This window comes from Phalaenopsis equestris, unplaced genomic scaffold, assembly GCF_001263595.1.
Source record: "Phalaenopsis equestris unplaced genomic scaffold, ASM126359v1 Scaffold000552, whole genome shotgun sequence".
In the NCBI taxonomy this organism is placed as follows: domain Eukaryota; kingdom Viridiplantae; phylum Streptophyta; class Magnoliopsida; order Asparagales; family Orchidaceae; genus Phalaenopsis; species Phalaenopsis equestris.
The window spans coordinates 510455-521589 of NW_018164992.1; the positions used below are offsets into that span (position 1 = coordinate 510455).

An 11135-nucleotide genomic window follows, 5' to 3' on the forward strand; every position below is an offset into this window, starting at 1 on the left:
GATAAATTTATGCATGATAATCTGTATTTTACTTAAAAAAAAAAAGATGTTAGTGACATTTTTTGTGATTTTAAAAATTTAAATTTCATGCATGTAATATTAAAATGTTGATTTTACATATGTAAATAGATAAGAATTGTGTGTTGAGCATGTAATTGCCCTTAAAAATAAATAAAGGAAAACTTACATAATTATTAGGTATTTACATATCTAATATCTAAACTTCCAATTTTACTTATATTTCATATTATTTTTTAAGGAAATATTTATTTATTTATTTAAATAATGATATTTTTCATGTGATATAAATTATATAAAAAAGTAGTTTATGGATTATGGATTAGATCTGTAAATGCATAAAAATTGGGTGGTATTTATGTAAATGCCTCGTAAAGTCATTTAGTACCACGTGGCACTATCGCTACGCGGTCGTCTACTTTCTGTGAACATTTTAACTCTTTCTTTTTCTTGCTCCTCGCTCCTGCTCAGAATTCTTTTTCGCCAAAAACCATTCTCAAAACCCTAGCTCCTGATCAGGCCCATGACATCGTTTGCTCAACTCGAATATAGTTCAAATTCAACTGTTAATTTCTGATCTCTGTCATGACTGGGGGATGCTCAGTGAGCCTGGAATTTGTTTCTAAACTAGAAGCTCAGAGCTTGGCGGGTGGGTTGGATGAGTTCTCGCCTTGATGTTCATGAATCAAATTCGCCGGAGCACACCGGCGAACTTATTCTTGCACGTCCGGAAGAAGAAGCTGAAGATGATGCTCGCCGGAAATCCGAAAAGGCTAGTGATGTGTTGCCGACTGGAAAGCTTAGGAGCATCCGAATCTTATTTACTGATGCGGACGCGACGGATTCGTCCTCGAGTGATCGCGAAGATGTTGACCATATTCGGAGGCATGTGCGCGAGATAGAATTTAAATCGGCTACTGTCAATGGCAGGATTCCGGCGAAAGAGCCACCGAAGGCGTCATGGGTGCTGCCGAAAGATTGTGCTCTGAAGAGATTCAGAGGGGTTCGCCACCGTCCGTGGGGGAAATGGGCGGCTGAAATCCGTGATCCGAACCAGAGGAAGAGGGTTTGGCTTGGAACTTTTAACTCGGCGGAGGAGGCTGCCACGGCTTACGACTCCGCCGCTGTTAGGCTTCATGGAGAAAAGGCCGTGACGAACTTCCCGCACCAGAACCACTCGGTGCTGCCAGTTTCCCCTGCAAAGGAGAGCGCGGTTGGTGTTGATTCTGCGGGTGAAGACCCAGTTGCAACCGCGGCTATCTGTGAAGACAAAAGGCCACCCAGTGGGGTTTTGAAGAAACCAGACTGCTTGAGATTTTGTTGTCTTGTTCCAACTGATAGTGAGAGGACAGCAGTGGAGCGTGCTAGATTGGAGCTGAAACAGGAGCCGAAACAGAAGCTGAAGAAGGTATTTCTGTCCATGAAGTTTGACATTTTGGGTTTTAAAGCATCAATTTCGTCATATAGTGCTCATCTCATCTATTTCTTTTGTAGGGTTGTAAAGAGAATATCGTGGGCATAAGAGAACAGTTTCTTCTGAAGAAAAGAACAGTGAGAGTAACTGGAGACACCGCCTCAATCTTGAAAGCTCGGTGGCAGTCTCACTCTAAGAGTCCCTTTCGAACTGTAAGTAAAAAAAATTTCATCTACTCCAAAGATGCCTAAAAGAACGAGGATTACACCAAAAAATTTAAGCCAAGTTCACAATTGTCAGCTGATTTTGTTTGGTCATTTCAAACTAGAATTTGTCAAGTCTTTTCTTTTGTTGTCTCCCACGATGAAAAGGATTAAGTTTCAAGTATAATTTGAAAGCTCACTCGTTTTAATTTACCAAACTCATTAAGTATCTTCTCCCTTCTTGTCTACTTTGCCATCACACCGTTCGTCCCAGGTGCCATTAAATGCTCAGGTGAGCTTGCTAGGGAACCCTTGCAAGTTCAGCAGCCACTGGGAAGGATGATATGCAATCTTGCAAATGGGACCTTCCAAGATCCCAACAGGATATTGGGATTGAAATCCCAGAAATTTTCCATGATGGGGTTGGATAAATATGATCTCTTTGGGCCGGTGAGCTTGTGCATGATTCTTTGCATGCTTGCCGCGCTCATGTCACCAAAGGAGTTTGGTGCAATTTCAGGAAAGAAAGGGGAGGAAGATAGTGATGGATGAGGTAATTAAATTACAATTAGAATAGTTATTTTCAGATGTTCATATTTAGTGTTTACAAAGAGAATATCATTTTCTTATCAAGAGGGCACGCTATAAGGTAGCTATTTTTCTTTTTCCTTCGCAATCGTCCGCTTCTTGCATTGAGCCAATGTTGTTGGCAATTTTTTTATGGTGTACGATGAAAAGGTCTAACCAATATGCCATGTAAATATGTTGCAAGGTGAATGGGATCTTAACTAATAAAAGTTGAGAATAGATCCAAAGATTCTTTAGGAAAGTTACTCGAGTTAATATAAATCTTCTATTGGTGGTCTCAGCGAGGAACAATTTATGCAACTTGGGATGAATCATGATAGTTGAGAGATTATCGTGATGATACTAGGACTTTTAGCTATATAATAGTTATATTGATAATTATTGGTTGAGTTGGCTAACCATGGTAGAAGCTACTGTTTATGGTGGTAGAGCGGAGATAGCTGCAGTAGATCTCTATGAGTGGTCTTGTTATATATATATATATATATATATATATATATATATATAATTGGTCTTTGTGGGGAGGATAAGTATATATATATATATATATAATTGGTCATTTTGGGAAGGATAAGGTAACTAATTTAATTGAAAATGAATTTTTATTGTTCTCATTCAAAATGGATGTTGAGAGTTATTTTACATTGTTTTTCTTGAAAAAAATATTTGATAAAGTGATTTCTCTATTTGCCGCTTATAGACCATGGATTTATTTTAGGCTTGAAATGACTCTGATACAGTCTAGATTAAAAAATAGCGATAAGTAGGTAGAAAACTCAAACGGGAGGTGCTATTACGTAAAACAAAGAAAACAAACATAATACTTCTAATCTACTATCCGAGAGGTAGTTTTTCTCTCCACAAACCCTAGACGTTGCTAGGAATACCACAAGAGAAAGAAGAAAATTTCAGTTACCATACATAACATGAAAACAAGCCCCTTTTTTCTCCTAAATACTCTCCTAGATTCTTTCCAAACTATTTCCTCACAAATTCCCCTTAGTTCTCTTCCTTTTATACGTGAGCAGCGGATTCATGGGTCCCACCTGGGCGCTGGGATCACCCTTAGTGTTTTGGCTTAAACCGACTGTCAACTTGTTTTGCTTGGGCCGGCCGGTCCCCCTGGACCAGTTCCTTTTAAGGGGAGGGCTTGTGTGTGTCAACAACACTCCCCTCCCAAAGAAAGACCTTGTGCTCATGCTGGAAGGATGGAAACTGCTTTTGGATACCTTTATAAGGCTCCCACATAGCCTCATAGTCATATAGATTTTTCCCCTAATCAATACTTCCTTTGCTCCCACCACACATCGGTGCACTCCTTCGACTTATAAATGTTTCAAAATCACTTTCATGTCCTCTATTAGCATCGAAGGTAGTGAAAACGATGGTGTATGATCTTCGATAGCATGCCTCAACTGAGAAATATGAAACACGAGATGTATTTTCAATGATGGTGGTAGCCTCAAACAGTAGGCCATAGTCCCAATGCATGTTGTAATCTCGTAGGATCCAAAATATTACTGAGAAAGTTTCTCGTTTCTCCTCACCACTGTGTTCTGCCGATAGAGCCCTAGCTTTAAGTATATTATGTCCTGGGCTTGAATTGTATTTCACTCCTATGCCTATCAGCCTTCCTCTTCATGATCTGTTCGGCTTTCTGTAGATGCCTCGTAAACTCTGCCAATACTCTGTCCCTCTCCTCCAAGTACTGGTCAACTCTGGATTCCGGTGTGGCGCTATTCCCATAGTGTATCAGGTGAGGTGGATCCTGCCCATACGGAATCTTCAAATGGATGGTATATGCCATGGTGTGGTATGGTACCAATATTCTTCCCACGCAATCCATCTGGCCTACAGTTTTTGCATGTCTGATACAAATCATTGGAGATATGTCTCCACACTTCTGTTGACCATCTCCGTGTGGCCATCACTCTGGGGTGATATGATATGCGGTGCTCTTAAGGACCTTTTCCTGTAACCTGAACAACTCTTTACAGAATTTGCTGAGCAACAACTTGTCCCTATCTAATATAATTGATTCTGGTACTTCGTGCAAGCGAACCACTTCCCGCATGAACATTGTCACCACGACCACTAGAATCACCATAAACCCATCTGATTGGGACAACCCCTCAATGAAATTATGGTCACTTCTTCCCAAACCTTCTCCGTTATGATTAGGGGTTATAGCAACCCTCCTGACACCATGGTTAGGTATTTGTGTACTAACACACATCGCATTGCACCACCATGTCTTTTACGTCTGCGCATTCCCATCCAATAAAGCTATATCGATAGACGACCGTAGGGTTTCTGTGCCCAGGAATGTCCCACAATTGCACTACCGTGAAACTCTTGTAATAATTTAGAAATGTGCTTCAATGTTCTCGATAGCACGAATCGCTCTTGGTAGAGTAGTTGTTATCTCCTCAATTCATATTATGGATGACTGTTTGGATCATTTACCAACTATGCCCACATTTTTCTTAGCTTTTCTTCTTGCTTGCTCTCCCTTCTCATTGGTTCCCAATCGAGGACCAATGCTACCGATAAGGCTGCCAGCTGAGGCGCCCTGCCCCTTACTCAACAGGGCATCTGCGACTTTATTCTCCCTCCTGGCCAGTATCGAATCTCGAAATCATATCCTAACAACTTGGATGACTACCTCCGATGCTCCTCGGCCACCATCATCTGCTATAATAGGTACTTCAAGTTCCTTTGATCTGTTCTGACAAGAAACCATTGTTCCAAAAGGTAAGGTTGTCACTTTTGAATGGCCAAGACGATAATCATCAACTCTTGCTCATATACTAACCTGATCCTCACCTTAGTCGTGATCACTAGTTCTGCGTGAGTACTGCTCCCAATTCGTACCCTGATGCATATGTTTTTACCACAAATGTTCTACTGAAAACTGGAAGTGCTAATACTAATACACTAGTCATGACCCCTCTTCAGATGTTTGAAGGTATGTGTTGCGGCTTCATCCCACTTGAAATTGTATTTCTTCAGTTACTTCATCAGTAGCCATGCTATCGTGTTGTACCCCTCACAAATTTTCGATAGTATTCAGTGAGATCTAGGAATCCCTTCAACTCCTTCAAGCCCCTGGGTAAAGGCTAATCCATCATAGCCTCAATTTGATGTGGGTCTGCTGCTACTTCTGTCCTAGTCACCTCATGCCCATGTTACTCCAAGTGTTGTAGCTTTGCAAAGGAACATTTTGTTCAAATTTGTGTGCAATCGGTACACTCTCAATTTCTCCAAAATTGTCCTCAGGTGCCCCACATACTTTGTCTTTGTACGACTGTAGATCAGAATGTCTTTGAAGAAGACCATGACGAATTTCCTAAGATAAGGCTGAAAAACTCTATTCATGAGGCGCTGAAATGTAATCGGGGCATTGGTGAAGCCAAACAACATTACCAAGAACTCGTAATATCCTGAATGTTGTCTTGTATGCATCCACTGGACTCATCCTGATTTGGTGGGATTCTGATTTCATGTCGATTTTTGAGAAGATAACTGCCCCATAAATCTCATCTAACAGCTCATCAATTATAGGAATGATAAACTTATCCAACACTTTCTCTTTGTTCAAAGCTTGGTGGTCCGCACAGTACCTTTAACTACCATATTTTTTTTCATCAACAGGACTGGACTGAAGAAGACGCTCACACTGGGTCTGATAATCTCAACATCGAACATCTCTCAGATCAAATTCTTTATCTCATCCTGCTCGGTATGGTCTCACACTGATAGGGGAGATACCCTCCTTTAATGTAATGACGTGCTTATGCTCCCTTGGGCGTGATACCCTGCTTAGCTGCTGAAAGATGTTCATAAACTATTGTAGAAGCTCTCGGACCCCTTCGGGGAACTTTGTCAACTCGGGATCTCGGACCTCCTCAATGTTCTATAACTCCACCAAGTAACTCATCCCTTCTCCTAGTATTGACTCGACCATGGTTTTGAGTGAGACTATAGTTTTGCATAAGCTAGCATCTTCTCTCAGCATCACCTTCCTACTCTCTACTTGAAACTCCATCATTAGGAATTTTCAATTCACCTTCATTTTCCCAAGCTTCTGTAGCCACTTCATCCCCAGAATCACATTTATGTTGCCCACGTCCAATTGAAGGAAGTCTTCCATCACCTGTAAGGCATGTAGTGTCATAACAATCCCTTGCAAATTTCCCGACTTTTCTTCACCTTTTTTGTTCTCATCATGACGCTGAAGCTCCCTGTAGTCACCAGCTCCAACTCTAACTAATCCCTGACCTAATTGACATAAAGTTATGTGTGACCCTACTATCCACCAGGACCACAATCGACTTTTTCTCGACCCGCCCCCTTCCTTTCATGGTTTTCCACAATATAGGTGAGTTCCATCATTTCCCTCAATCCACACAGTCACAATTGTTGGACGACCGCTCGGATGTTGGGCTTCAAGTTTTCCAAGAAGTTTTCCTCCAGTGCTGCTGCAAAAGTACCCCTCAATCGCACCGACCATTGCTCAAACTTCTCCCTGTCTTTCGTAATATCCCCTCCTGAGTCAAAGCATTGAATTGATCGTGTAAGTCTCCTTCTCGATTGGCTCGGAAACACTCCAACAAACAATCCTTAAATTCCTCCTACGAATGCATCGGATGCCTTGCCTCCATCCATTGAAACCATGTCAGAGCCTTTCCCTCCAAACATAATCCCGCTCCCATTAGCTTCTTTTCCTCAGTTAACCCATTAACTGTAAAGTATCGCTCTACCCAGTAGACCAACCCACCTTCGAAGATTGACATCTTCAGTTTTATGACCCCTGCATCTCCACCTCAACTCCCTCCTTCAGTCATAGTCATACCTCACCCCACTCTTGATTCCCCTTTCCTCCTTTGTGCTCTTTTGTGCCCCTTGCTCCATCCATACTCCAATTTTCATCCCAACCCCCTCCATTGAAAGTCTCCACTCACTGTCCTCTCGAAGTCCTAGGGCGAAGCTCCTGGTGGTAAATGGTGTCCTCCTTGTTGTCCTCTCATTCGATCCCCTTCTCTTTTGCTCTGGCTAAGGATTCCCTGATCAACCTTTGATTAGAGTTTGCAACTTGAGCGCTTGACATGGCGTTGGATTGCATCTCCATGAGCTTCTTCATCATCTCTCGCATTTCTCTCGTGCTCTCGAATTCGTCTTCCATTTGACTCTTTATGGAAGAAAACCTGTCTTCAATGATGGCGAATTTTTCTTCTATTCTTGATCTGATTTGCCCAACTTCTCCTTCCAGTACATCATCTTTTTTTGGTGTCATCCCTCCAAGATCTTGCTTTGATATTAATTTGATACGGTCCGAAACCAAAAACAACAACAAACAATGACAAAATTGCAATAGATAGGTAGAAAACTCAAATGGAGGTTGCTCTTGTGAAATACAAAGAAAACAAACACAATACTACGCTGATCTATTATTTGAGAGGTAGATGTTCTCTCAACAAATTCTAGACGTCGCTAGGAACACCACAAGAGATGGAAGAAAACTGCAGCCACCAAACGTAACATGAAAAGAAACCCTAGCCCACTCCCCCACTGGGACGGCTGGCGTAAACCAGCTGCAGGCTAGTTTGGCTTGGGCTGGCCGGTACAAGATCCTCCCTGGAATTGGTTCCCCTGCAGGGGAGGGCTCGTGCATATCAGACTCCTAGGAGAGATGATAGAATTTATTTATTTATTTATTTTTTTGGACGATATATTTTAAAATGATGACTTTTTTTATTGCTTTAAAATACTTCATGTATTATTAAGTTCTTTGTAGAAGAATTGTTGGACTGCATGATTTGCCCTCCACTATTATATCGATTAGAGATGTCAGATTTGTCTCTTCCTTTTGAAAAATATTATGAACATTTTTTGGAACTCAATAAAGCTTTCATTCGCCTTTCCTAATAAATAGATTGCTGAATTGAGTTGTTAATAGGAAATCTTTTACGATGCTTAGTGGGTTAAAATTTTAGAACTTAAGATTTACACTTATCAATGCCTGTATTTGCTTACAACATTGTTTTTAGAACAACAAGGAAACACCTTTGATAACTTTAATGGTGATAATCCTAAGAGGCGTGTTGATTTTGCTAATACATTTGCCCATAATTTTTATGGTCTTCTCGCACATATGAAACAACTAAACTGAAATAAGCAATGATAGTTCATCAAGGGAATCCAATGAAGGTAACTATGTTTAAATTTGCATGCCTGAATGCTAATCAATCACTAAATTTAAAAAGCTCGATTAAATGGACTGTGTTTAGTCAAAGTATTTAGAAAACTTCGATTAAATGATTATATTTATAAATTCTTTTCAAACATATATATTTGTTTTTCAATGTAGAAATATTTGATTGAATGATTATTTGAATTTTCTGCTTGGTTGGGAAGCATTGGTGAAGGATTGGTGGCTGAATTCTTCAAGGAACTTTGTAGAATTCCTTAGGTGTATTTACTTGGGGGTTGTTTGGTTGATAGTTTAGGGGTGTATTAAATTATGTTTGCAAGTATTTTAAACTTTTTGGTATTTGATTTATTTCTTAGTAGCACCATCAAAATATAACATAGCACACCTCTGATTAATATTATTATGTCGGCATAGCGGTTAGCGAAGCGCTGTATGGCGTAGCACACCCGTGGTGTGAACGCTAGGGCGTCCCCTGGAAGCGACGCACTATATAGCCTGAATACAGTGAAAAGTGTGTAAAGGTCGCTACACCGGCGCCCGGGTGTAGTGTTGAATAGGCAAGGGTTCCCACATTACGGGCGAATGCGGGTAAAGAAGTTAGTCCACGAAACTAATAAAACTAATATTAGGATAGAATCTTGGAATATATATACTTTCAATGGTAAATTAATGGGATTAGTTGGTATCATGACTCATAGGAAAGTTAATATCTCATGTATTCATGAAACTAAGTGGGTTGGAGAAAAGACTAAGGAGATTGATAATTTAGGTTTTAAACTTTGGTATTCTGGTAAGAGTCACACTAGAAATGGTGCAGGAGTAAGTATACATAAGAGTTTGAAATATAATGTTGTAAAATTAATAGAGTTGGAGATAGAATTATAGCCCTTAAGATTATCATTGATACTAAGATTTTTAATATTATAAGTGTTTATGCTCCTCAAATAGGTTTAGATACAGGGTCTAAAGATAAATTTCGGAATGACTTAGAAAACTTAATACAACATTATTATTAGAGGATATTTGAATGGACATGTCGGTAGAGTGGTAGAAAACTTCAGAAATACTCATGATGGCTACAGTTTTTGAGTAACTAATGAAGAAGGTAGAGTTATTTTAGATTTTGCTTTAGCGTATGATTTTGTTATTACTAATACTTTATTCAAGAAAAGAGATAAGTATCTTATTACTTATAAGAGTGGATCTAATAAAATACAAATTGATTATTTACTTATGAGAAGAAAAAATCGTCGCGATTGTAAAGATTGTAAGGTCATTCCAAGTGAAAATTTAAGTACCCAACATCGTTTATTAATTCTAGATTTTAAGATTAAGAGTTGTATAAGAGTTGTAAAATAAATATTATGACTCATCATCGTAGAATCAGATAGAGAAACTTAAAAGACACAAATAAAATTATTTTTATAAGTAAAATTCAAGATTTCAAAATATGGGATATTCATGAAGAAGCAAATGTTATGTGGGATAAAGTAACAAACACTATTAAACAGGTAGCAAAAGATGTGGTTGGATAATAAAAAAAAAATTATAAATAAAAATAGTGTGGTCGAATAATAATGTGCAAGAAAAGATAAAATATAAGAAGTTATGTTATAAAAATTGGTTTAAATGTAAAAGCTTAGCGAACTGGGAAAAATATCAAATGACCCGCAGAGAGAGAGTCTAAAAGACCGCAGAGAGTCTAAAAGAACAATCTGTGACGCTAAAAATTCTGCTTTTAATGATATTTATAATATATTAGATACTAAGGAGATTAAAAAATATATGTATAAACTAGCGAAACAAAGAGAAAAGAAAAATAAAGATTTAACTCAAGTAAAGTGTATTAAAGATGAAAATCAAAATGTACATTTCTTAAAAAAAAATATTCAACATAGGTGGGTGAGTTACTTTGATAAACTTTTTAATGAAGTTTCTGAAAATACGATCGACCTTAAAGATCTTAATATCATGAATAATAATAAAACGTTTTATTTTTACCGTCGCATTAGTAAAAAAGAAGTTGAGGAGGCTTTAAAGAAAACCATGGGTGGAAAGTCTGTAGGACTTGATGATATCCCAATTGAAGAGTGAAAATATTTGAGAAATTTGGGAGTTTCTTGGCTTACTAAAGTCTTTAATATTATTTCAAAAACTAAAAAGATGCCCGAGGAGTGGAGGAAGAGTATTTTGGTCCCCATTTTTAAGAATAAAGGGGATGCACAAGAGTGTGCAAATTATAGAGGAATCAAGTTGATGTGTCATACTTTAAAGTTATGGGAGAGGATAATTGAACATAGGTTAAGACGCATCACAAAGATTTCTCATAATCAATTTGGATTTATGTTGGGCGAGTCTACTATGGAAGCTATACATATACATTTATTGAGGGATCTCTATCCACAAATACAAATAAGATTATTTTAAATTGAAAGATAATTACAAGTGGTTTTATTCTAATCAAGTATTTCAAGAGATATCTTTTGGAGAGTTCTTGAGGAGAAAGGTGTTGATATGACTTATATTAAAGTCATTAAACATATATTTACAAGAGCTGTTACTTGTGTTCAAACAGAAGGGGGATTGACCAAATATTTTCTTATTTTTGTTGGTTTACTTAAGGGACCGACTTTAAGCCAATATCTTTTTTGCTTTAGTTATGGATGGTGCCCCCCATGAATAAAGATTACCTTTCTTC

General features: G+C 38.5%; 1 protein-coding gene across 4 annotated transcripts in view; it reads left to right on the forward strand.

The window, feature by feature from the left end:
• Positions 1 to 451: 451 nt before the first annotated feature.
• The window catches only part of LOC110029167 (pathogenesis-related genes transcriptional activator PTI6-like), a 19418-nt gene continuing 8734 nt past the window's right edge, over positions 452 to 11135 (forward strand). The window contains exons 1-3 of one of the 4 annotated variants that reach the window (XR_002294501.1): positions 452 to 1426; positions 1513 to 1644; positions 1910 to 2188. Coding sequence is in view for 3 of the 4 variants with exons in the window: in XM_020731336.1 (XP_020586995.1) it covers positions 677 to 1426; positions 1513 to 1644 (882 nt within the window). In the remaining variant the exon portion in view is untranslated. The remainder of the gene's footprint in view (positions 1427 to 1512; positions 1645 to 1909; positions 2189 to 11135) is intronic. The other 3 variants (XM_020731336.1, XM_020731335.1, XM_020731334.1) reach the window with 3 other exon arrangements.